At 42.9% G+C, this 27837-nt stretch overlaps 1 protein-coding gene across 1 annotated transcript; it reads right to left on the minus strand.

Annotated features, from left to right (window-relative positions):
• Positions 1 to 1440: 1440 nt before the first annotated feature.
• LOC128711172 (uncharacterized) lies at positions 1441 to 27395 on the minus strand. The gene is made up of 7 exons (XM_053806037.1): positions 27335 to 27395; positions 11094 to 11299; positions 8649 to 8784; positions 8081 to 8214; positions 6758 to 6880; positions 4776 to 4968; positions 1441 to 1574 (listed from the first exon to the last, which is right to left on the minus strand). Exons 1-7 carry the CDS (start codon positions 27393 to 27395, stop codon positions 1441 to 1443), a joined length of 987 nt encoding a protein of 328 aa, XP_053662012.1.
• Between the last annotated feature and the right edge of the window lie 442 nt (positions 27396 to 27837).

Below are 27837 nucleotides of genomic sequence, written 5' to 3' on the forward strand. Positions count from 1 at the left end.
ATAATAAACACATGCTTTCTGATCGTACAGAACGTAGTGAAATGTGTTAAATTGATATTAAAATAGTTCAACTAAACACTTATACAGTAATTGCTAGTATTCTACAGTATTACCAATCATGAAACGTTGGAACTAAGGTAAAATTTGAGCTAGGGTAGTTGGTTGTTTCATATCGCTCCCGAAAAAGTATGCAACACTCTTAGTAACATCCTACATAGTTCATCAAAAAGAGACTTCCAACATTCCATCAAAAAGCGAAAATAGTACACTAAAATAATGTCATTTAAATGTTTAGTGTGTTAATCACTCTCTATTAATCGTTATTTTAAGAAGACGCAACGTTCAAACTTTGAGCATGTGAACGAAGTACTACACATTAGTTAGATAATTATTTTGAAGTGTTGTGTATTGTTTTCGTAGCCTTTGGGATTGACAAATGTTTGATATCAAACTAACAATACCATTGTTTTTAACTCCAATTATGTATTAAGATTGAAAAAAAATGATTTTGCGTCTTCCATTGCTCGAAGTAGTTTTACTGAAGGGAATTCAATACAATTTACTAGTGTGAAAGCTTATTTAAATTTAACAACCAACACAAATAACGTCAAAAAATTAAGGCCAGAAACAATAATTACTCTTTTTTAACATACGAATTTTATTGTTTAAATTGCAACCTGACACTCCACCGCAACGGCTATGTTGTACCACATTTATCAATACAAAATGAGTCCGACCACGGTCGTGCTGCTAGTGCCTTACGTTATGTATTTGCGCGCTAGTCCCCATACATCCTGGGGTGGTACTCCACAATGCATGATTGATTGAGTTTAGATCTATGTACACTTCGTCCATTTACTGCTGTGTTATCTTGTGCCATTTACATGTTTTGATTACGTCGTCGCTGGCCTTTCTGATGCCTCTACTGCAAATGGGTTTGTCTTGCTTAAAAATGTACACCCTCCATTGCTTACATCGCTAGTGTACACTTACCGATTGAACTACTTATCGCTAGCATATGTACAGGTTGTGTAAGCTTTTAGAGTACCTCATTCATTCGTCTAGCGCTAGTTATAACTTAACACAACGCATTGTGTAAAACATTGAAACTAACAACCATAACTCATTTCTACTCTGTGGTAGCACACTGCAAGCGAACATAGTGATTTACGCAAGCTTAACATTACAGACCAGGCCAATTGTACGTTATAGTGTGCGATCCATTGGTGAAATCCATTCTACAAGGCATTATTACTCGTTCGCTTGCAGGCAGCTGTTAGTGATGGGATACATTCATTCCCGTCCCAATTAACGAGTCTTTCGCGTGTTGTTCCTTTGGCGGAAATTGTACCGGGAAGCGCTACAGTTGGAACGTGAATTCCAGTCCAGTCCACGCGCCATGTCAGCTTATATTTTAATCACTTCCTTCAGGTTGTACAGTCAGGAGATGCCGATTCGCAGCGAGTACAGCAGTACGCTGCAGATGGTGCAGATGTAGAACGCAATCCAACCCACCTTCACGTACGCGCCGACTTGTTTGGTGGCGGACGATGAGGACGTTGGTGATTTATCCGCTAAAAAGAAAACCAAGAATGAAAGCGCATTAGCAATGTGTTCAGATTTTCTAACATTTCAACAAACGGTCGTAATTAAACAACAAAAAGAAATACGCCTAAAAGTATGCATTCCGCATCAAACAATAGCTCTTGAGATTCGAATTGGGTGCAATCTGTTGAGGTCGCTGATAAATTTGAGTTGCTCAACAACACATCCGATTTGGGGATCAAATTTCGAACGAATGTCTTGCGTTTGCCTGATATTCAACGCCAAAGCCTGTCAAGAAGTAGCTTATTTCTCTCACTCGTACCGGAAGGAAACTTCCAAATTGGCTTCCTATCAATACACCGCAATAAAGAAACACTTTTTCGGCATCATTTTCCACATCCAGTAGCCCTTGCTTTGTCGGCCGTGGGTTAAGAAGTGTACGATCATTCGCATCTGAATCATCAAACTTAACAAAAAAAGCGAAATCTCATCCCAGACCTTCTTTCTATGGCTTCCGAAACTCCGGGAGCGGAAATTCAAATCATAAATACTTGACCGAAGATGTTTTTGCAGCGTCGGTTATTTGATTACAGCGAGGAATCCTTTTCACAATGAACTTCAAAGATGTTTCAAGACATTGTGTGGGCTCTCTCTAGAGCGAGAGGAATGAGTGGGCAAGGGATCTATGGTTACGATTTGGGTTACGAGGAGGTGCATTGGGATGCTTGTGGCAAAACTTATGATCCATAAAACTGAAGAAACCCCCCGCAGCTCGGAATGCGTACTTCGGTTGTCTGGAGCCCAAAGCACGGTAGGTTTTCTGCAAGACAAGACATGGGTGCCGTGCGCTACCCGGAAACCCGGTAATCGAGTGGCGGTATTTGGTTTTGGAGCCGTTGGTCATTGGCCGGCGTATAAATGGTATAATTTACCTCCGAAGCTTCTCAAATCAGAACGCCCGCTTGGGGAACTTGCATCCGGAACGAAACGGAACCGGACACACAGTCAATGAAGGATGGGGAAGAAACCGGGTGATTGGGGGCGAACCGGTTGAATGAGTTTCGGAACTGAAAGTATACCGTGGGGATAGAGCATTCCTGGTTGATGCAGCTAGACTAGGCTCGAAGGTTTATTAGCCCTTGGAACGTTTCCCTTCCGAAATCTATTGCGGCAATTCGAAGCCACCGGAAGGGGAGCTATCAGAAATTTGTTGCAGCGTAGTTTGGTTTTCCGGTTCTTGAGGATGAACTAAGGGGGGCTCAACCAATGCCAATTTCGGAAGGAAGGCGAGGTTATATCATCTGAACTGTACACCGCACAGTGCCCATTCCTATTTTCCCGCTCCTATGTTTCGATTTTTGTGCCACAAAAATGGGATGAATTTTGACGTTTAGAGAAGCGTACCCGAAGGAAATAGTTCAGGTCGTTGGGTGGGCCAAAACGTTAAATTGGAATGATATTCAAAGAAAATCGAATCCGATTGCTTGTTTGCATACTTGGACTGGAATGTTACGGGATATTCGGTAAAGGAATTCCTGGGGGCCTATTTGGTGCGGGAAGGAATGCAATGATGGCAATGAGCGGAACAAAAGGTTCATTTTTCCAATAAAATGATGCGAATGAGTTGAAGAAATACCAAGCCTTTACCTGATTCGAGGCTCTGTTTCATTCACATCCTAACATTTTAATAATTGTATGAACGTATGAACGAACAGGTCTAGAGGGTTGTTCTTAAATTTTAATGCTATTAAATGTACGGATGGCGACATAAATACTCAATGCTCATATTTAAACTAGCAAGGAATTATTTCTAAAATGAATCAATCTTCCAAAACAAAGCGATCCACTCATCATCCCGACACGCTCGATTGACGCCAATCTCTTAACCAACCCCGTGATGCATCATCGGCCTGCGTTAAAGCTTACATCGAACATAACCCGAACAGACTCTCTTTCACCACACTCAGCAAGTGTGCGGAAACATGAATTATTGTGACCATTTTTCAGACAATGTTCTTGCTTCCCAAAAGTGCCCGCACAGCACACAACACAACCGAGCCACAACATTCCGGTGTGTTGGACGTAAGATTTCGATCGTATAAAACGCTTCCCTCGCTTTACGTTCAACGCTTCGGGCGACTCAGAAACATTGTGCGAAAACCACGCATGACTGAGTACCACCAGGGACAACCATTCGGCATCCATTTCCGGTAATGATTTATATTTAATATCTTTCAACCAGACGAACGCGGCATGCCGGAGGTTTGTAATGGGCAACCAAAAACTGGGACGGTGCACCAGGAATGGGTGCACTTTCGAAATGTGTGCAGCACCGGAAAAAGAGGGTAGTAGCACAGCCTGAGGCTGCTCAGCACAGGGTTGCATCTCACTAAAGCGCAAAGATGAATGGAGTTCGGGTCCAACTCAAGAAGGACGGGATGGTTCACCAAATTTTGGAAAAGTGCTTCCCGAGCGTGTTCGCGCACTGTTTGATGCATCCTTTTCGGGTTGGTGTGTTGAAAGCAATACTTACTTCAACGTATCTCTACCACATTAGCATTAGCCGCACGGGACACGGTGAGCCAGTGTGCGAAGAGGTCCCCATTGCGAAGCTTTCGTAGGGGGTATTGTATTAACATACTTCTGTGGTTGAATTTATGAGGCGATAAAATGCAGATATGGTGAAACATTGAGCTTCCGAAGCTGCTGGCGGGTATCGTATCTCTCTGTCTCGATTGGATGTGTTTTACAAGCCCTAATCGTGCGGCACCCGGAGTGCAACAGGGTGGTCCAGCGGTTGGTTGGGAAAGGCACTACGTACCCACTATCGTGTGCGGTTTGCTAAGAAGCAAGGACAAATCGTAGCGCTTTTCGAACATGTGAAAGGGTTTTGCCGAAGAATATGTGGTGGATCTGGGGACAGGGAGCTCACATGATTTATAGCGTGTATTGGTTTTACTTTTTGTGTGTAGAAAGAGCAACTCAGTTAGGCTGTATTTTTTAGCACATTTAAGGACACAATATTGATTAAACGTTAAATACGACCCAAACCCAAAGTATTTTATGAAATAATTAGAAACATTCGCATCGCTACGTCAAACACAAATTCAATCGGTTTTGTACGGCGGATTGCATAATGTATTTGTTTAACAGCAAAAGCACCTGAAATTATGCAATGGGCCTTACAAAAATACTATCTTGAGGTGAATTTAAAGAAAGCACCCGCTCACCTTTGTATCCATTGACGGTTAGGTACATATCGCTTTGATCTGTTAGCTCTCCATCGTACACCGACTGTTGATAAATTTGATTAAGATTGTGTCCGCTGGACGAACCCGTCGCCAGTATTCGAGGTCGATCCTCTTCCACGTACCATTCGCTGCTCTCGTCATAGATCTGATGTATTGTCGCTTGGCATTTGAGCTGTGAAGGGAGACAAAATAAAATTGAACAACAAATCATTGTGCATACTTAAAATCTAATTCGAGTACAGCTCTACAAATATGCGGGAAGAGCAAATAATCCGATTTGCTTATCGTTGCCGTTTTTGTTTTTTGTTTTTTTGCAACGATTGGTAGAATGATATGCCGTTAGAAGGGCAGGTTGCACTCAGTGCACCAGGTGAAATAATAACAAAGAAACAATGTTGATCAGCAGGATGTATCCATAGCAGATGCAGTTTCCGGTTGGCTCACTGCACCAGCATGCTACGTGTTAAAATCCGAGCATTAGCAATACGCCCTTTTCGAACCCACCCCGTACGGAAAGGTAAGAGTGTAAGCCACAAAGGGAGAAAAATCGTCCCGGAAGGAACTTTGTTCCACCTGGCGCTCCTCCACGGGTGCCTGCGAGCTTCCGGTTCCGGCTGTTACCCGTTGTTTGAATCAATTAAACTTTTAATTAACAGCATTTGTTCTGCAGCCGGATAGAATCCTTTTCTTTGCCGGGTTGTGCACTCACACCGGATCCGGATCTTTGCTGTGTTCCATTTTCATTTGTTTGTTCGACAATGAATCGTCGTTTTTCCACGGTTTTTTCCCCCTCTTTTCTTCGGTTCCGCCGAGGAAGGGTTCATAGCGGGAATGTTTGTCTTTTAAGAATTAAAAGCACAAAAAAAATAGCGATCGTCCCTTGTAACCCTCGGGTCAACTCTAGTACAGCTGTCAGGTTGCCTTAAGGTTTGATTGTCATCGTGGAAAGAATAATGATAACATTTTCCATGGTTGACCTGTAGCGCACGTTTCCATCAAGATGCTTTTCAAGAAGTTCACTGTCTCATCCCCACGTGCCCATCCCGGGCAGGTGTCCTTCCGGAAGAGATTTGTCACCCAGTCGGAAGGACCTATTGTACACTTTCTAATTTACCTTTTATCCCCCCACCATTTTGCACGTTTTTTTTCTTCTTTTGCTTTCGGATGATTTACCGTAGTGTTAAATATTAATTACAATCTCATCAGGTTTGCCTCTCGCTGGAGAGTTTCTGCCTTGATAATAATAGTGGGGCTAGCGGAGAGCAAGTAATTACAGGGAAGATGTCACTTACAATACATATTTCCTTCAAAGAACTGATCCGGGATATTTTTTTTATAAAATGAGATTTAAATCTTTTTCTTACCGATGATTAAAAATTAAGAAGTGGTTTATGGTGCAATCTGCGTATCTGGAATAAATTACACTTCTGAGAACCGAAGATCGTCGCTGCTTCGAAATTGCCATATTCAAGATCCATATCAGATCAACTGACAGAATAGACCGATCCATCCAACGAGTCATCTTTTGACCAGACAATTCATAAAGTAAACCAAATTGACCCGTTTGAAACTATTTGTTCTGTATGTTTTACATTTTTTACAGGCAGGCTTAAATTCGTTAAAACTCAGATGGTTTTAATGGTTTCTTATCGGTCTGATAACTCCACTGTTTAGATCACCCTCAACAATCACTGCTGTTACACAGCACCATGTCATAAGTAGAGTATGCAAATGTTAGATCTTTCTTGTTGGACGGGAAAACTCCTTCAGTTTCAGAACTTTTTTAATTAGTTTGTAGAATGTTTACAGAACAAACATTACGGCAAAGCACTGGTGGGATGCTCTTTCACATCTCCCAACCAGTAGTGTGTATTATGACTGTTCAACTCCATTCCCATCAGATACGCTTTGGCATATCCGCAGTAATTGACAATGTAATATTTTTCGTGGAAATATCTTACCTTGAGTTTTCCTTTAACAAAGTGTCCATGAGCAACCAGAATGTTAATGCCCAGAATGGATGTTTCCAGGCCCGTGTGCGTGTCCTTGATGGGTCGATACTGTTTGTAGTACTGGGGTATTATCTGATGACGAAAATATTGGATGTTTAAACATTAGTTCATTAGTACTGCATAACAGAGGGAAGCTCCGGTCCGGTGTTCCCTTGAAAATCAAAAACCACTTCCAAAGCTCACACTATCCAATCATGCAGAAATTAAATTTTCCTCAGAAATCTACAAAAGCCTTCTCAGGCGAACTCAGCTTCCTCGGCGCTGTCAGCAAATCGTCACTGTTAAGAGCAATAAAACCCCGAACACATCCGATGGGTTTCGCCGCGAAACGCCGTACGGTGCGTTTACCAAGAAGCCCATCCATTTCGCCACCTCCCGTAAACAGCGGGAAAGTGTAAATTCAATTTCCCTGCGAATGGGATTTCCAACCGCACCGTGTTTGACGGCTCGCGTCTCGTCCGGGCCCGAAAACCCGTCCCTCTCCCAACCATCCGCCATCTACTCCGCGTTCACTTTGGCTGTCATCGTTACAAATCGTTCGATACCATTCCTTCGCGTCGGTAGGAAATGGATGAAAATTACGAAAAATTCGATTTCCATCCACCGAAAGCCACCCGGTGCGCATGGAAGGGATGGTATTGCCAACGGCAAAACTGATGATTCTCCGATTGAGTCGTTTGCTTTTCATCACTTCACGCACATCGTTGGCCGGGCCTGAGAGGTGGGACCAAAGAAGAAAAAAAAAACACCCAAATCCCCGATGGAAGATTATCGGGAATGCTTTTTGCACCCTTTTAAACCACAAATTAGAAGACAGGAGGCAAAAAAGCGATCACTGACGGATGTATCTTTAATCAGGGACTGGAGAAGATGAAACGTTATCCGTTAAGCAATGGCTGAAATTGAGTGTGCTGAGTGTGTTAGGACGGTTTTATACAGATCGTAATGAATACACGATTAATATCCGCAATTTTCTTAATTTTACCGGAACTCAACATCAATGATTCGCAGTTTTTCGACATATTCCAGAAACAGTGTGAAGGAATATCTCACCCATATCAGACGAAGAAAAAAAAAACATCATGGCCACCCAAACACCCGGTCTCCCGGATGGTGATGAATGCGTTTTTACCCTAAATCAATAGACCGCATGTGGTGTCGGAAGCAAATATGTGATTTTCGCATCATCCCCACACGGAACGGGGGGGGAGGGCCACAGCCAGAGATGCCGCCGATATGTGTGTGTGTGTATGATGGTGCAATAAATCTTACCGGTACGTCATTAATCGTCCACGTCAGATTTGCAGGCGGTTTAGAATTAATCGAGGTGCAGTTGCCCCGCAGGATGTCACCCGGTCGGTATCGGCCCTGCAGCCCCGTTATTGATGGTTTTTCCGGCGGTGGTTCTGGTGTTTGTTTCCGTGCATGCATTTTACCGATTTGCGGTAATTGGGGAAGAAGATAGTATTGTTTCATGAATTCATTGGCTTGCCATAGATTTATCTTGTTTAGAGAAAGGATGATAATTGCATCACATTTAAGAATAATGCTGTTTTTGTAATATTTGTTCTATGCTGACGGTATCTTTTTAATGCTCTTAGCATCTTTTTTATATGTAATTTCATAAGTTTTCAATTTGTGTTTTGTTAATACTAAGTTGCTTGTCGATGTTTTATTTTCTGTTTATGTTTTATAGCAATTGGATCCTTTTTTTCTAATTTCCTTGCTCACTTAACTGTTTAATCGTTTGGCCATGTTTTACCTATTTATTTGTAGCATTATTTAACTACTTACAAGGTTATGCGTAACTAGACCACAAAAACACACTTGTATGTCTTACCTATGACTTCCATATCACCAGATACTATGATTGTGTGAAAGGATGGAGCATCAGCCGACACCTCACAGCTATACTTTCCCGATACGTTCGTTTCGAGTGCTTTGATAACGACGTTACTCTCGTTCGATAACGATCGCTGAAAAGGAAGTTTTTTGGTAAAAGAAAATGATTAAAGAATTTGCAGTGCCTACAGCCACTTCATGCTTTGTTTTAAAGTAATGAATTTGTTATCGCGTAATGAATAAACCAACGAGTGAACAGTCTCCCTCTTAAGCTGACCCCTCGACAAAACCTGAAATAGTCGAGTGGAAATATTTCACCTTTAGACCATTTATTTACTTGAGCCTCACGATTCGGGATGTTTAGTCTTTATCAACCAGACTCGGAAAGTTTATATATTGCGCACAATAAAGAATGGAGGAGCGGACAAAACATACTAACCGTCATAAATCGACGAGATAATTTAGGGTCGGGTCCGACAGAACTGCGCCTGGCACCGAAGGCTTTCGTTTAAATCTTCCACCAAAACCTCATCTGCAGAAGGAATCTTCATGAGCAACATCCTTTTTATCCCTCCATTCTTCTGTGCACCTGCTGCAGAGCCAATCTTTCATATCAACCTAAGCATCCCTTCTCGTTCACGGAGGTTACGTTCTGACCTAGCCTACCGCGGTTTATGTACCGGGTGGTAAAGTGTTCGTTGTTTGTTTTTTGTTTACTTGCGATGTAGCTTTTCACGAAACATTGCAATTTACGCTTTCTGCTTTTCTGTTGTGCTTTTGCGTTGTATGTACGGGCATACGTCCATTAAACCCTACCCCACTACCAAAAGCATGTACAGCGAATGTAAATAATTTGCCGCAAAAGCTTCACAAACATCTAGCACAACCTACAATTCGAACGTTTTCGTTGGTAGGTCTTGCGGGGAATAAAAACGATCGGAACCAGGCTAAAACGTCCACACCGGGTTGCTGATCGTGCACTTTTCCTGCCTTCGAAATCGTCCTCCGGTTTGGACGTTATCGCAGTTGTTTATTGACTGGAAAGCAACAAAAACAGACATTATTTGCGTCTTATCTTCGCAAACGTGAGCGGAAGTTTTGGTTTTTCGCTCCAGATCGGGTGCCACGGGTGGGTGGGGGTCGCAGAGAAAGAGGAAGAGGGAGAGAGTGAAAAAAAAGAAACCGGGCGCCTTCCGTTTGACAGCTGGACCATCTGGGGTAAAAATAAAAGTTCGCTTCAATGGCTTCCACGTAATAAAAGTGTACAAAAATTCCAACACTCATTAAACAACTTTAAGAACGATCGCTGAATAATGGACGGAAGCGACAGCAACGCAACGCGTTTTTATTGGTTCTGTAGCATGTTTTGCTATGTTGATAAATAAAATACTTTCAGCTCATAATGCTGCGGACAGATAGGAGACACGGTGGGCGACGACCATTGCGCTCAAGTGCGGAAGTGCCTGTCGAAGAAAATGAGGATGGGGAATAAAATAGCACAGCATCGTTCCAATGCATCCCCACGCTTTCCGGGGGTGACCACTCAACCATTATTCCCAATCAAGATGAATCGATCGAACCCGAACAGATTGGTACGGTTGTCCGATCGTTATCCGGACAGCCCGCATGATGGATGATTATGATGGGAAAGACTGAAATGAAATTAGAAATATCGCTCCCTTACCCTTAGCGACCCCCCGTTCCTTCGGGCCGATCAGCTCTTCTTTCGCGAAGGAATCGAATCCGAATTTCCAGTTGTCAAGAGTGCATTAGAAATTCATGAGGGAATCACGAGGGCCCTTGGATGTATGCCAACGGTTTGATGTTTTTTTTTTTTTTGTTGTTGCTGTTTTGTCTTTCAAATCGATTCGGTTTTGTTGGGCTCCATTATTGAATAAATAAAGCAATCTTTAATACCACTAAAGCAACCGTCCTGCAAACGCTCTTCAACAAGGGAAAAAAATAATTAAATCATTTGTTTAAACTTTCCGTATTAGCTTTCATTTTCATTCAATAGACAAACAACAGGTCTTTTCTCGGGCATTTGCAAAAGACGAAACATCCGAGTGCGTACGGGTCGAGGTTTTGGAAACAATAGCCATCTTCAAAGGCATTCATCCTTCGAAGCAATCTTCGTTTCGAAGAAACGCAACAAACTAATTACTTCCATCCGATTTGAGCCCTAGTTTCATTGTTATGTCAGAAGCTGCAGAAAGCGAGAAGCGTTTTGTTCCATGAACTTTCTGAAAGCTTTTAGCCAGAAAGGTTTGATCAAACGGGTTTAACTTGTTACAAGCACCAGCACGAATCGTAAATGATTGTTGATTTATAATATCTTTTATAATGAAGAGTTTCTTCGTTCATTTGAAGATATGTTAACATATTTAATAACGAACAAGAATATACTTCTGAAAAGCATGATAAATTTCTCATAAAAACTTACCTCCACATCTACAGCAGTGAATACTTTCATGGATGGTTTTTCCTGTGGCGTGTACCGATAGAACTCACGCTTGCCCTTGTACCATTTTATCGAATACAGTCGTTCCTTGTCTTCAAGCTCGTAGTCACAGAACAGGTGTGCCGAGTCGCCTTTTCGCACCGCCGTCGGTACTGTGACACGGACATTTCGCAAGCCTACGGATATTTCTGTAAAAACGAGATATGCGTGAGAAGAATGTGAGTTAGATGATTCGGAAGTGCGTTATGTCTAAATGTAGAGCTTATGGATTTTTTTACGTTTGTACGAAATTATTTGTTGCACAAATGTTATGTTAGTAAGTAAATGCTCTCGATATTGCACGGAGGAAATATTCTATTCATTTAAGCGCATAATCAACAAGCAAACCTACTTCATCAAGGAGAGTAATACATAAGGAATTGGAAATAAATCATTTAATTTTATTTAAGAATCAAATACACAAACCACAAAAGTAGGTTTGTTCATCTAACTTTTGTTTCAACAAGAACACATAGAATAGTCAAATAAACCATAGCAATGTCGTGCGATACACCAAAGCTAACGTAGTTAACGTAAGAAATACTGTTACGAGATCAATTTTCCTACGCTTGTTCAATGAAAAGTCACGTTTAATGAGATGACTGCCTGCGCTTGTTGCTCTAAACAGCTTCAACAGAAAATTCTACGCCATGTCATCTCCAGCAAACCTTAAAAGCAAGGTCTCGCCCATCTGCGAAACCCAACTCGTATTTCCCAAATGAAAATCTGAATGTTGTTAAAAGTCTAATAATTCCAATATTTGTCGTATCACCATCATCGTTACGATGCCAGTTATTTCAACAGGTAATTTAATGCGAATGTGCGAATAATCGCAAAGTTACTCACAAAGGATTTGGGTTCGATTTTCTTCAACCGAAGAATATCTGTGCTCTCGAGGTTGTAAACGATGGGCCGAAGCGATTGAGAGGAGTTTTGTAGGTGGCTTGAATTCCACCGTGGACAGCATTGTATGGGAGTTCACTTAGTGCTGCTAGATGCTCCCAGAAGTGCTCCCAGAAGCGCGAAGCTTCAACGCCCACTCGCCCAGAAAAAGGGGAAGAAACGAACGCGAACTGAAGACGGTGTTTTAAAAAAAAAGGTGAAATGTAAGATTAATTGCAGCTCCGTACGGACGATGGGCCAAGGCCACTTTATCAGACAGAAAGTCGCACCGTCTCGGGATGAAACTTTTCCTCGTGAAAAGCGTCGTTTTCCCTCCTAGGCGTGTGTTGTGGGCAGTTTCTTACATTGTGCTTCCCTGTCTCGGCCGACACCAGGGCACACATAAGTAGTGGTGCGGAATTTAAAGAAGATAAATTGATTACAAAGTTTCAGTTCACTTTCCACGAACTTCACAGGGTTGGCATGCTGTGTCAGTCTATTCTTTAATAGTGTCATTTACGGCGAGGCAAAAGGGAAGCCATGTTGTCTTTACTGTAAATGCACTTGGGAGCAGCATGGCTTTATTGAGTTACTGGAATTGTGCGTTTTTCTTTCTTAGCTCTTGTTGAACAAGAGCCATCCCGACGAGAAGAATTAGGATAATCGCGTTAGTCTCGCGCTAATGTTCATAATAGAATCAGCGATACAATAACAATTTGTATCCGGGGCTCCCTCACAGCTAGTTGGTAATGGGTTTTAAAGTTGTAAGGCACGGCAGATCTCACGTACTGCAAAAGGACTTTTTTGAGTGAAAGTGAGTATGGGTCTTAGTAATGCGCAACACAAAAATGAACATCATGTACAGGTCCCGGCATATTTCCAACAGTGAGCATATGATTCATTAGACCATAGCTGCGTACGCCATTGGTTCTTATCCATCTGTCATGCCGTTCGCACACATGGGCTTTGTGTCTGAGGAAGACCTTCTGTGAACACATTTTTAGACGTGCATTTCAAATGCAGCCACACAAACTGTTGGCACACATAGGCTCCCGCCAGTATTGTATGCTGTTGGTTCGCGTTGCCACGAACCGAGCGACAGCTGGGTAGCTGCTGCTGTTGTACGGTTCCCATTCTGGCCCCAACTTAAATGCCTTTCTCCGGAAGGTTTCCCGCTTCGTGAGAACATATGTACAACATTAGCACCCACACACACGCGCCCGCTCTCATTTTCCGACACGTGGACAATTCGGTGAAATTTTTCGGACATTCTGTTGCAGAACTGGTTGCGCCTTTTGGAATCCGAGCGCAGCCTCGCTTGCCGTATGGAATTGTTGATTAGTTCATCCATCTTGCCCAACAACGGGCAGCGGCCTATCGCTGTTACGGTCTCGCTTGCTCGCTCGGGCCGGGTTTCAGTACGGCTAAAGAATGCAAATGTGCAGTGGAAGTGATTTTGAGCGGTTTCACTGAAGCGTTATTTGGAATGTGACTGCTATTCGCCAGCTGCTCGTTCACAGCCGTGTGGCACGTATTCCCAGTACAAGCTGGGATGTAGTGGTTGAGCCGAACATGGGGTACACATTGTTGTGTGCAGTGTTACTAGTTATGTCGTTACAGCAAATAATTACCACCAAATGGTATGATCCATTGTTATACGCCTAAAGAATATATTTTTAAATTGACAAATGGATAAAAAATTGCCCCAATTTCAATGCCACCAGAGCGGAAACCTGTGCAATTCTTCCTTCCTCTACCTCATGAGGTATTAAGCAAACCCTAAATAATATAATTTTTCCTCCATCTTCGTTCAATCATGCTCTTCAGCAATATTACACAGCAGACACTCCTTCGAAAGCATTCGGCGAAAATGAATAACAAAAAAAAAAAAACAAATAAACCAAACCACCACGAAACCACCTTGGAGTTATGAAAAATGAGATTTCACCATCCGGGCGGAAATGAATCGAGATGAAATTGGTTTGAGCAATTCCGCGTTGAATAAAATATCGTCTTCGCCGTCGTCGGGAGCGGCGCGAAAAAAGATGGCCCGTTGGTAGCCGGCATGCTGAGGAAAAATTGGAAAACAATTTTCACCACCGTGCACCATCGATGGCGAGGTAGAGTTACTCTGCCCGAGCGGTTTCGGAGGTTTTAAAGCGTTTAAATATGCTCCGGTTTACTTCATGTTGTGGTAATTTAACGAAGAGCGGTATAATGGATGCTTTCTGTTAAACAAAATATACGTACACCAACTATGAAACTTTATCAAATTGTAATTTAATTAGTATTGCAAAAATCCATTTCATGAAGTAGTGCATGATTGTAATTGTATGTTACATATTTGACAAAAACGATCTTTAGCAGAACATTGGGAAATGGTGGTTTTCTATATCGGGTACGAAAACCCTTCTAAATATACAGGCACTTCTCATATGCGTGGGTTTTTCTTTGTAGCGTGTAGAAAACGGACGAAAAAAAAATATTTTTCTCAGAACCCGCATTTCCCAGGCAACGAACTTCGACGGAAAAAGCTCTGATAAAACCTAACACGCGGGTCTGTTGTGTGTCGCGCCCTTTTTCCAGGTTATTTTCTGTGTACTTTCAACAGGAAATATGGAAATGGAAGAAATTCTTTGTGTCTGTTGACGGATGTTTGTGTCGCTGTTGACCTAGCAATGGCAGACTGGTTGACAAGGCGTTGCCGCATAAGGAAGCAACAACAAAAATCCTCTGGTAAGGACGAAATTCCGCCTTTCCCGAGCCACCATACTACTTTTCGCAGAAATGCGAGACGAGACAAATCAACCAGCAGTGTGGGTGTGTGTGAGAGAGCTTGTGTCTGTGGGAAATGTTTCATCCCCGTCCATCTCGCACATGACTTCGCGGTATGATTCAAGTAGCTGGAAGCGGAAAACTCGTTATTCATCCCTCTTATGAGGTTCACCTGAACGGAACTTGTTTCTCACACCCAGACGCACCCAAACACATACAGTCGCGGGATTATCATTAACAACTCGTCGCTGTCGTCTTGGCGTTGGCGTTGTGGTTCTTTTTTGTGCTTTTGCATATAGTACTCCCCAGTCTCAGAACGATCTCACCACATTCCACTTACAACAGCGCAGGGAAAGATCCACCCTAAGCAGTGTAAGACACGTGGCAACATGATAAGCAGTTTCAATATCGGGCTGTGATCGGAACAGCACAAGAACAGAACGCAAACAAGCCGAAGGTGATTTACAAAGGGTTTTCAATTCCATAAACACGTCGGATAAGAGCGAATGAAGTGGCACGCAACCTCTTCAATTCGAAGGAGCCACAGCTGTGACAGTAGCTGTTTAAGGAACAAAACACTGACTATAACTCAGTTCAATAACTTAACGATGTTTGAAAGAGGAATGGAAACTGGCAGCGTACGAAATATTCCACCAGTAATAACAGATGGCTCGGCACTGTAGACCGAGCTTAGCGAAGTACTAGTTTTTGCCGACGTTTTGTCATCCTCCCACCGCCCAATTCATTCTCTCGAAAAGGTTTCACAACTTTAGAACTTACCAGTAGGTCGTTCAAAACCACTACACCGGCAACCAAATTTATTGAATCCTATTCGGCCGCTTGGAATATTGGAGGCAAAAAAGATTTTACTTTACTTTGCCACTGCAACGGCAAAATAATCCTCTTAAAAATGAACCCAAAGTGTACCAAGTTCGTTAAACACACTATCGAACGTGACGTTCGGATGCATTGAATTCCGTTCACTCGGCTCACTTCAAGGCGATGTCCTTCGAGTGTGTCCTGAGGGACATTTTGATCTTTTTCTTGCGTTGCTCGCTCGCTACTCCACTTGCTCCATCTACCGAACTCACTGCAAAACTGAAGCTTCAGTAAAAAATGTGCTCCTCCTTTCGATCGGATCGACGAGGACGACGACGACGTCGACGAAGGAGCGACTCCGTTCCTTCGGGGTAAAAGTTGATAAATTCAATTTAAATTCATAGAACTCGTAAAACTGTAAAAATCACTTGACTTTGCTGAAAAATGAACGGTACAGCCCAGGGGCAGGGCGGAGGTCTTCATAACTCAACGCGCTCTTTGACACTGCGATCGCGAACGTGTGGTAAAATGTGTGGAAAAATGGTGTTAAGCAAACGGGAATGATTTCAATCGGTGGTTTCAGTGCAAACATAAGTTTTAGTCGACATGCTCGTTTTCGTTGTCTTGAGCTTGTGCGTACATGTACAGATATTGAGGACGTTTAAAGTCATTTAATAATTGCTGACTAGCTCTTGTCTCCATATGATGTTAGCTGACGCTACAGAATGAGTAAGAGATCGATTGTCTTATTACCGATATCAGGGTTTATGTATGCTAAAACAATGTGGCCTAATATTTTAAGCACTACCACGATCCAAGGCGCGTGAAATACAAGCATAATATGGCTAGCTAGTAGAACGTGTTTGTGAAATAAATCCAGTGAATTGAGGAGCACATGAAACAAGTTTATTTTGAAACGGTCTGAACTGAACAACCTATATAGCAGAGCGACATAAGTAAGATATGTAAATGTAGAATTAGTGCAACATATAATAAATACTGCATGATTTTCACATGATTATCGATCGGCAATGATAGGTCGTTGCTGAACACTCTTCTGTGCTATGTACTAATTACGCCAATCATGTGATAAATACCGATTATTAGTAGCGTAGTAAACGGTGATCGATCCGTTGCTTTCGAAAGGCACAAAAAAGATCCAACCCATCATCACCAAAAGTCGCACGAAATTATCAACGCCCAATACTTTTTCCCGGGTACCAGGTATCCGTACTACCTCGTTAAATAGAACGTCGTCCTTCCTGTTCCAAAAATTGTCACATCTTTTTCAACATCCAACACAGCCACCCAAAGTCACCGTGGAATGGCCCTGCGAAAGAACACAATTTAGCGACTGACACTATTTTTCCAACTGCGGCGGTGTGACAAAAGAAACATCGATGAAAGGACACGTTGCAGACGAAGCACATACACCCAGAAAAGGACCCTCCAGAAGTCATCGACAGGAACCGAAAGAGGTTGGTCTTTAGCGGGCAAAATGGAATAGCTGGAACGAAACACACAGAGAAAAACCAACAAAACGGCATCGCATTTTTCCATCATCTCGCTCTCAAGAACAGCACACAAAAATACGTCCACACACACACACAGAGCACAGAGTAAAACGACGATCGAGAAGAGTTCCGTAACGAGCAGCGTTCAGAAGAGGATAGAAGAACAAAAAAATTGCTAGTTGCCGGTGACCACCGGAAGTATGGCTTCCGGGAAATGGTAACCGACTGGTGGTCAAAATCAACAAGAAGATAATTGATTGTGTGGCCAAGGCTCATACAGAACCTGAGACGCAACCGAATGTCCGTGTGCGCCCAGATGAAAGCGTTTTTTCTACACGTGGCCGCCTGTGTGAACCGTCACCATGGTTCAGAACCATTCGGATCGTTGTTTTCCCGGCTAGATCTTTGTGGTGCCGTCCGGACGCTTCCGGTCTGGTGTGATGTCTAGCAGAAGAGCGTCGAGGATCGGGGGGGATGGAAATTAATCACCCTCCGTGGAACTTTTACGAGTGCCGAAAATTGTTTCCGCGACAGAGTTAACCCATTTGTCGGTAGGGCACAATCTTTTTGCTCTCTTTCGGTAACGGCCAAAGGGCCCATTGGCTACTTACGGAGGTTTGCCTGCTAGTTGGTGGTGATAAGTGGACTCACTAGCAATGCGTTGATTCAGGAGCTTAAAGTTTCGTTGGGTTTGAAAAATATTCAAGGCTTTGTTTTGAAAATTCGAATTAGTGTATATTGGTAAAGGGACAGTAGTTGATCGTTAAGCCAAAAAGTGGTTTAAGCAAATTCAAGCATTGTAACATTTATGGATTAGAAATTCATTGATAAATCATCGATTTGGATAATAATTAAAGATTGGTTGAACAATTAGGCAATTAGGCATATCGCGACATGACGGTAAACTACTTTGAGGGCGGAGAGCAAGTTCACAGAATGTATAGGAACATCCTTTATTGGCCTATGCCAAATTCTGACTAATGCAAGAAGCAGTAATCGCCACAAGAAATGAAGTACTTCTTTTGAAGATTTACATCGAACGACTTATGTCATTTGGACTCTCCTTATCCAGTTGTTGCGGAATTGGTGACGATCGTTACTCATGTTATGGATGGATGAATTAACATCACTTTGAGACGTTATATTTGTCTACCATGCAGCATCTGCATCTTACGTTGATTAGCGTTGCGCTTAACCTAGTGACATTTCCAATCGCATTCCAATGAACTCGCTGTTTGTCTTCGAAATTGAACCATTCCACGCCTAACGTGCTTTTCCATCGTTGCGGAAGAAGCACTTAAGCGCAGTGTTAATAAAAGTCCAAAAGTTTGCCGATCGATTGATGAGCGTCTTGAGGTGGATCCGTGCAAAAGTTCATCGTGCCCACCCACTGCAAAAACCGACGAATAACAAATTGAGCCATAAAACGAACACAACCTTTCAAATCAACACCGACACCAATCTCGGTACGGGGCGTGGTAGTGAATGTAGAACTTAAACTTTAAACCCATCTTCCGGAACGATTTACGATGTATCATAAAATTCATCGACTCGTTTATGTTGGGCCCCTCCTTTGGACGAGCGAATGTTGCCTTTCCCTTTGGCAGCAGTACAACAAACCTTCATTTTAATACCTATTGCCATTTTGACGACGATGGATTTACGCGAAACACCGTTGCATCGACATGAAAAGAAGACACGATTTGGGGAAGAACTTTTGGGGCGCGTTCGGCACTCGATGAACTTTCCGAAAGTGCGTTTGCGATGAAGATCTTACTGGGCCACGATCGTGACGTGACATGCGAAACTCTTTCGCCCGCGCTTCGCGCAAAAAGGCAGCTTAAGAAACTGAATCTAATTTAAAAGTTTAATCCTTTCCAGCTCCACGCGCGACGTTGACGGTGTCATCACCCGTGAAAAGTTCGTTGTTTGTGCCATACACACTACTGCCGGTTGTTTTCGTTTCACGCTGCATAAAGCATAACAGAAGCTTCCCACCCGGTTCCCGGTTCCGGGCGCTCGAAAGCGTATGTCAAACGATGCTTTATGTTTTTCCGGCTTCCTGCTTGCATAAGCCACGTTTATAGTGCCAGCAAACGGATTCTTACAACTACGGGAAGGCGGAGGCATTGAGCATGTTCACCCTAAACCTTCCAAAAAGCTCGAACCGAACATCGAGCGTGTTGCGTAATTTGTTTGCATTTGTACGGAAGCTTGGTGCTAAATACGCGCGAAAGGTGCTTCCATGAGGGCGGTGGCAAAGTTATGCTCCTTTTGCTCGGGAAAAGCTTACCTTCAGCGTCGTTTGCGTTGGATTAGTGGAAATTGTAATCGTAGTTTCGAGTGAAAATGAGTGGATCTCTTCACCGCACCGTTGCACCACACGTTCGCATGAGCGTGTTTCGAGTGCACAGAGCATAAATCGTACCCGGATGCTGTGGATTGTGTGAAAACTTGCATGTTTTCTAACCTAATCCGGGTCTGCTGGGAGGGAAATATGTGAACGGTGTCCTAATGGGACACGCGACGCGGGAATGCCGGAGAGTATAAATGCTTAACTGTGCCGCAACTACTGGCACCGCCCGAGAAAGGATGGAGTTCTGTTTTAAATTGCACCTTGGATTATGCTCAAATGGAATGAATTATGTTGCAACAAATCGTGCATTTATGCCAGCCTTGATGACATTTTGGGCGTTTGGCATACCTTCCTTTCGGGTGCGGCAAATCCCGGGATGAAACATTCACCGGAGGTGGGATGGCACTCAGTAATTGTGGAAATTTAATTAATCGTGAAAAAGCGTAAGTATACTTGCAAAAAAACAACTATTCATTCGTTTGGAAAATATTTCTAAAATATCTTCTCAATTTCTCGGACATTTTCTCGAAATTATAATTTGGTTCTGATTATCAGAGAAAAGATAAATAAAGGTACATTGGATAGCTTTAGCAAATAGATGAGGTAATAATAGAAGATAATTATCATTACTTTTGTTAGACATTCAATTTTTTTAAACTATTTTATTTTTTCTGGTAATAAAGACCATCCTTTTTTCTACGAAGCAATCACAGAAAAGAATGAGACACTGCAATAAAAGAGGTTTTCCCCCTCCTAATGCTTCTCAAACAGTGCCCTTCTCCAATTTTGCTTTCGGACCCATGCCAGATTGTATCATTTTCATTATCGGTTAAGCCTTTTTCTGTTGCCCATTTTTTTTTTTTGGTTTCGTCTGGTGCGCGTGTGTCTGAACAAGATATCAACACATATTTTACTCTCTTTAATAAGAAATCAGCCCCTTTAACTGACCTTTGTGTCTGTTTTTTTTTCCTTCGCTCTTTCTACCTACGTTAGCTATTGTGTTCATCCCAGCTTCACCAAGTAATGCCATCGGACGATTACGAGATTCCAGCATTGGACCGAAATGCCAGGTTGTTCGTAGGATTTACACACGGCACAGGAAAAAAGCTTCAATGCTGTCACGTTATGATAGCAAATTTGGGATTTTTTCGGGTTTATTTAACCGCTGTTTGTATGCGTGTTGGGGATTTGGCTGTGGTCCCCGTCGTGGTGAGAAAGAGATGGTACCTAGTACACCACTAACTGCCCTTACGGGTGTATACTAACCCCTAGCGAACGGGGAAGTTGGGGAGGAAGGAGCTAGTAGGGAAAGGTTCTAAACTACACCCGAACCGGTACGCGAGCTAAATTGAAAACGAATCCCCCAAAAACCAATCTTCGGTCGGTACACCTGTCCAGTGAAACGAGTCGTTTTTTTTTTGGTGCTGCTAATGCTCGTCCGCTCACTGAACGGGACCACCGTCCAGCCAGAAGGTCGGATTAGGTGGTGGGACATAACCATCCACCGTGGGTTGGTCTTCTTGTTTGGCATTAGCACAAACCAACACAAACAAACAGAAAGGTCCCATCGATCGGTTGGTGTGGGACGAGCCTGGTCGGCAATTCTCCCGGGGTCTCATTCCAAAATAGTGATATTTATGGGAATGGTTTAGCGCAAACAGCGTCTACAATAGCAACAACCTTTCCGATCGTTGTGGTTTTTGACCTTCGGAAATCTGCCGCCAGAATGAAGCTGCTTGTCTGCATTTTCATGGTGGGGTGGAGTTTTTAACCTTATGTATGGCCTGTAGATATATGTTTTAAAGTACAGAATGTTTTTTCAGGCTAAAATAAGTGATCCTTCGCTTGAGCTAATTAAAAATGGTTAGTTTTTTATGGCCTCAAATGTAAGCATTAGCATCTAAGAATTTCAAAACGCCTACAGTTATGCAATGTTTATACATTTTATTTCTTTTCGATGTTTGCAGTTGGAAAGTCGCTTGCTGCTGCAACGTTTGGTCAAATTTTGTAACTGCCTCGTAAAATAACTTTACTTGCAACATCAAGTTTGACGAAAAGGTAAATGGATTGAAAAACATACTTATTTTGTGCAACATAGGACCGGTATTGATATAATTTGTAAGCAAATAGACCTGGTTGTTTAGATAATTGCATACATTCAAGTTGTTGCTTATTAAACGAACAATAAAGTCTCGCTGTTGTTAACCATTTTACACGACTTTGCACAGAGTTTGTGCTTTCGATTGAACACACCCTTTGGATTGTACGTAGTACTACAATGGATCCCTCCATGCTGATGCTCCAAAGTAACAGTCAAACGCATTCACGCGTAACGCTCCAATCAGGCAGTCTGCATTCCCGGGTTAGCTAGATAGACTTTTCAGCACACAAACAACAACTTCATTATGGAAGTAGGGGGGGGGGTGAAATACAACATTCCACCATCAAAAACCGTTCCGCGCTACAAATACACACGCATTCCCGGCAGCATTCCCGACGGAATAAACTATCGCCCGCTGCTTTCCAAACAAATCGGCCTTGCAATCAGCAGTGCAAACACATCTGTTTTGTTTGGGTATTTGGTTCCCTAATCACTTGTTTCCGCGGGTGCATAGCGCATCGTGGGTGGGAAAAAATCACTCACGGAACATAATTAAACTAATGCACAGCAAAACTATTTGATGTAGAATTACGCGGCATATGGTCCTGTCGGAATCGTTAGGTTTTTCGATCGATGGCTGAGTGTAGGACGATATTTTGGGGCTCATGGAACCCCGGAACGTGGCGATGCGTTCGATAATACAACCGCTTTTTTGGCAAACGAGTTTCGACCGCGTAGCGAATGCCCGCAGCCGTTGCGAACTCATCCAGCACAGATGCAGCTCATTATGCAAAGCAGTTACAGTGATGTCCGGTCCGGAGCATGTTTTAGATGTTGCAACGCTCGTGCTGAATTGCACAACCAGTCGCTCAGTCCATTAAGTGCAGTGTGCAAATGATTGCGAACCTAGCAGAATTGTTGAGATTTAAATACGCTTTTCTTCAAACAGCTTTGCTTTAGGAGATTTTTTTTTCAAATTTGAAATACTGAAGTTTTATGAATTTTATTTCATTGGAATGATCGTGCTTTGCACATGCTAGACACACTGCACAGGCAAACACCATATGGGCCCTTCCTACAGCAGCTCGCTTTGCAAGTTATGTAAATTTAAAACATTCCTTTTGTATGTGCCTTTGTTGAGCAAACAATGAGCAGAGGGCTCCACATGCTCTCCATATAAGAGGGTCTGGTTTTGAAGCATAACATGACAGATTGGTAATTAGTTTTTTTAATGTTAATTACGACGGTTGCTTTGAATTGCTAGTGACGTGTGACACGGAAAACATTTTACGGAACAACATTGTGCCCTCCATAATAAGGGCAGGGTGGAACACAGCGAGTAGAAAGCTTGTCATTCATAATCGTGCTGTTTGATTTGTATGAGCCTTGTCGGAGATTTGTTTTTTTTTCTGCTTGTTGTTGGAGTTTTCCACTCCGAATGGCTTCTATTTTGAAACGAAACTGATAAACAAATCAATTTGATGTGCAAGCTGTTACGAGCGCGAACCAATTGAATAAAGTTATCCAATTTCGCGTGCATCCTGTAGCATGTTTATGTCAGAAATACCTGTACCGAGTGGGTGCTCGGTGTCATTTTGCTCCGCCTTCCAACCGTCAACCCATCGTGCAAAACGAATTGAAGCCCAGTTAAGACTTCAATTTTGTAGAAAAATCAATTTTCGCCCCCATCGTCATGTACACAACACGGGATCACTCAGTGCAACAGCTTCACTGGCCCTGTCCGTTGGTGATGTTGTTATCTGCATTCTTTCCTGTGCTACTGGGCTACGATTCTTGGCCGACAGTTTAACCGTCAGTCAATATTTCTCATGCGTGCATATGTTGCACACGTCAACGGTTCACGCCCGGCAATGTTCGCGCCAAAACCGAGCTGTTGGTACCGCGAGTAACAAAGATGTACGTGGAAATGTGTCCATTCGGTAACCGTGATGATAAACGTCGTTCGATTGCTGTTGACGTACTGAGGGTGCATCATCATAACAGGACGGTATAGAATGCATGAAGCAAAGCGGAAGGTGTGAGTGAAACGTTGCACGAACAGGGCCTAAAAGGTTCCCTTGGTTTCGTAAACCTTTTTAAGCAATATCAGTGACGATATCGGGAACGGTTCATACTCTTGGGGAACACTCTCGTGCATAATTTGAAGAAAAATAAAACAAAGAATCGGGTTTCAATCCCCGCATCCGAAACGGGACAAAGGATTGAAGAAAGGAAAGCTGAAGTGGAACTATTTGAGAACAATTTGCAAAACGTGCTTGGAATATGAAAGTAGGTAGGTGATAGATTATCTTGCTTTTTTGTGAAGGATTTCAATCCTTCCAACACCCGTGCTGCCTGCCTATTTGAAAGACAATCAATGAAGCCGATTAGAACAAGTGATTAGACTTTAAATTTCAATTTAAGAATTTATCACTTTAAGGATCATTTGTAGTGTAATTTTTAGAACACTAAATAGTGGAGTTATATCTCATGAAACCCTCCGGTAATATGCAAACAAATAATTAGAAAGCTTTTAGATTTAATCGCATTATAAGGAATTTGTCTACTCCATTGTATAACTTTCATGATCTGTGTTATCGAATGTTCACATGGTAAGAATAAAATGCCTTCCTATAAACATGCGGTGATTCCACTGAATTCCTTTACGGTATATTTCTAGTGCTGACATAGCACTGCACTTTTAATGCTCATGTTAGCATTTTCTAGCCATTTTACAAGTCTCGTCCTAGAACGTGGATACTGATACTGAGGCTTTTCGCATACAACCAATCCCCATAAGCTCATTGCCTTTGTTATTGTTCTTCCAATCACTTAAACAAATGTGTGGTTGGAAACAAATCCGGAATGAAAGAAGAAGCGACCTTCGTCCTTCGAAGCGAACGATTTTCTCGTACACCGCCAATCCCGACGAAACCTCCAACGAACCACGGGATGGTTGGTCTTTTCTTGTTGATCAACCGGTAGCAAACAAGAAATAACTCATAATCGACATTTTCACGTTCGATTACCTCAACAAAGAAGTAAGCAAAACCCTGGGAAGGGCACAAGGACACGGGCTGCAAGCCCGAAGGAACAACAGGGCAGACTGATTGAAAAGCCTAGGATTTATTTCTTTCCCTTTACTCACCGGTCGGGATGGGATGTCAAACGATAAAATACGTGATAGAAAATTGAATTTCTACTTCTTGCACAGCTACCACTCAGCAATGGTTGAACCATGCTGCACTCACCGACACACAAACACACACCCCGAAACAGTCGTCAAACAACTCTCGGGCACATTTGATGCGATGCGAATCTGTTCGAAACTCGTCCAGCAACGGTGGAGCATTTTCACCGAGCAGCTCCTCGGCATCAGTGACGTTTCGAGGTAGTCAAGTAAGACAAGGGTAGCTCTACCCACGAAGAGTTCTGATCCGTTGGGCATTGGGCGAAAATCAATCAATCATTAAATTGCCGGTATCTTTACCACTCGGAGGGAAGTTCTAGATGGAAAAAAGGAACCGAAGGAGTGGGTCTACTGCAGTGAGAACATTCGGAAAAGACGTTCATATCACATCATCCGACATTTATTGCAACATGATAATGTGCTGTAATGATTGGAACAGGTTTCTATATAAATGATTTGAACCGAGATGAAGTCTTTTATATTACTTCTGTCATAAGTTTAATTAATTTAAATGCAAACCGATAAGGGAAGAAACAAATAACATCTTTTCTGTCAATGTTTTACATCGTTGTGCTCTCCAAACAAATCTGCATCGATTTCCGTGCATAACCACTCAGGACGAGATTGGAAAACGTCGTCCTCAGCAGCACAAGACTGACTGGTGTAAGAAAAGGGCTTCTCACATCACTTCCGTTGGCATCGTTTATCGGGCAAACTATCGCTTGTATTGAAGGACGATTGGCTTCTGCTGGATGAGCTGAACATTGGCTTGCTTTGTGCTTTCCATTGTGGGCCAAGAGTTAAATCAGATATCTTGTGCTTCGCATCGTCCTCTTCTACCTGCACGAACGATGCGGTAGGATTAGCATAAGATTTTGATTCAACCGATTGGAAACCCACTGTAATTTGTGCTATCGTTGTGAAGAACCCATTTCTGCCGAGCAGATACAGCGCATGGAGCGTTGGAAATGGAACAATTTTTAATCAGTGCCACAAACACGTTCGTTTGGTTCGAGAGCTGGAAAGCTTGTCACTGTGATTGATTTTCTGCCATAACGCATCCTAGCAACTAGTTTAATGCGGTATCCTTTCTTCGGAGTAGAACATTTGATTTATTTAAATAATGTTTAACCTTGGTTTTCCATGCTCTCTTCAACAAGCGTCCAACATTCGTTTAGCGTATAGCTACATACAAAAGCAATAAACTGTAGAAAAATGGCAATTTCTTCGCACCTGAGTTGAGCGCAAAATACTCATTTGCTCTACCGTGTGATACGATCTTAAACTAATTAGCTGTGCTCGACCAACGTTTCGCGTCCAATCTTCCAAACGGCACGGTGTACTACGTTGCTGCACCATGCTCTTCACGACTCCCTGGACTCCTGTACAGTTCCCATATGAGAAACCGTATCCACAAAGTCGGACGATTGCGCGACTCTCGTGCGCGTGTGTGCAAATGACACCGTGTACAAGTGGGCACGTTGCACTCGCTGCACAAAGTATCGCATTCACTCACGCTATCGCGGGCCGCTTTATCGGGCGCGCAAATAACAATCGCATTTGTTCGCAATAACAGCGGTAAAGCTACTCGCGTAACTAAATGGCAAAGGGTTCCGTTCTTCCCTTCGGATGCACAGTGCGGTTCACATTATGCAACGCATTCCCGAGCAATGGATGCGAAGATCGGTAAGATCGGAGGTTATGGTTACACTCGAATGGTTGCGATTTTCCATTACGCTTTACTTCGTTTGCGATTCCGTTACCGAAACGTGATTACAAGTGAGAGGGTGTGCGTGAGAGAAATTGGAAAAGCTTATGGAAGCATGAAATGTAAACCGCACTTTCGACTATGAGTGGGCCTCAAATCAAACCACAACGCAAACGAATTTTATTTACATTGAAGCCGCATTTCCTGGTGCAGGTCATTATGTTAACGGAGCGTTTACGAATTGAACGGCTGTGTATAAAATATTGTTTTCGAAACACTCTTTAAGACTTATAAAAGGCGAAAATTTATGTTGTTTTCCCAATGTAGAGAAAGTAAATGGAAACACCATGGGAAACATAGATCTAACACGTTTTCCCTATTTTCCTCGATCTTCCACATCAATAACGAAAACTCAATAAGACTCGTCGAATTTATGGCATCTTGCGCACACAGAAACGGTTCACACATATCACACAAGTTAAAACCATTTTCATTTTCACCCAATTTCGTAGCTGACACCTTTGCCAAGCCAACGAAGCACCATGGGCACCATCGTTCATCAGCTATTCAACGAACGGTGCGAATGCAATTGATCGCAAAATAAAATTTTGGAAGAAAGGCATGTAGCACACCGGGGGTACGCAGAATTCTCCCGTCACATAGCAAGAATGTGCTAGCAAACACCTCCAGAAACACAACAAAAACGAAACACTCAAATGAAGTGCAAAAACAGCAACATATAAACTGGAAAGAAAACACACGGTGTGTAACGGTGTGCGACGATAAATGGATGTATAGCGTTTGGGGGTGGGATCGATTTCCAAAAACCCGGCACGTACCTGCCACTATCAGCAAACAGAGGATGGGGAGTCGTAAATCCATTACCACTGGGAGCCACATTTCCCGACCGTTGGTCCGGTACCGTTGGTACCCCGCGTATCGTAGATCTTCCTGTGCCAAGGCGCTACACACATGCGGCGAGGCACGAGTTCACTGTATGGCTGGAAGACTGCCGGAATGCAGGGAGGAGGAGAAAAAAAAAACACAACCTATCGCTTCCCAGGGAGCACCGAGCGCACCCCGAGATGTATGTTCACGTTGCTCGGTACCTCAACACCACAGCGGTGGTTGCGGTTTTCGTCGACTTGTGAGGCTTTTCCGAAAACGTTGCTCTTTCCGTTGCGGATGACGGTTGCTGTTTTCCCTTTTTTTTTGGTGTGTGGTACCCCGGAGGGAATGCTTCTTGCCGGGCGGCCGGGAAGAACTGGCCAACTGCAACGATCGGCCCCAGATAACCGAAACCGGACGTAGGATTTTCCACACCCAGGTGCTGATGTTTGGC

This window comes from Anopheles marshallii, chromosome 3 (assembly GCF_943734725.1).
Source record: "Anopheles marshallii chromosome 3, idAnoMarsDA_429_01, whole genome shotgun sequence".
NCBI classification, from domain to species: domain Eukaryota; kingdom Metazoa; phylum Arthropoda; class Insecta; order Diptera; family Culicidae; genus Anopheles; species Anopheles marshallii.

Coding starts and splice junctions, on each gene's coding strand:
- LOC128711172 (XM_053806037.1), bottom strand. CDS start 27,395: ATGTGGCTCCCAGTGGTAATGGATTTACGACTCCCCATCCTCTGTTTG. Junction 11,300..27,334: donor CTGTTTGCTGATAGTGGCAG/GTACGTGCCGGG, acceptor TCGTTTTTACAG/AAATATCCGTAGGCTTGCGA. Junction 4,969..6,757: donor TTGTTAAAGGAAAACTCAAG/GTAAGATATTTC, acceptor CTCCCTTCACAG/CTCAAATGCCAAGCGACAAT.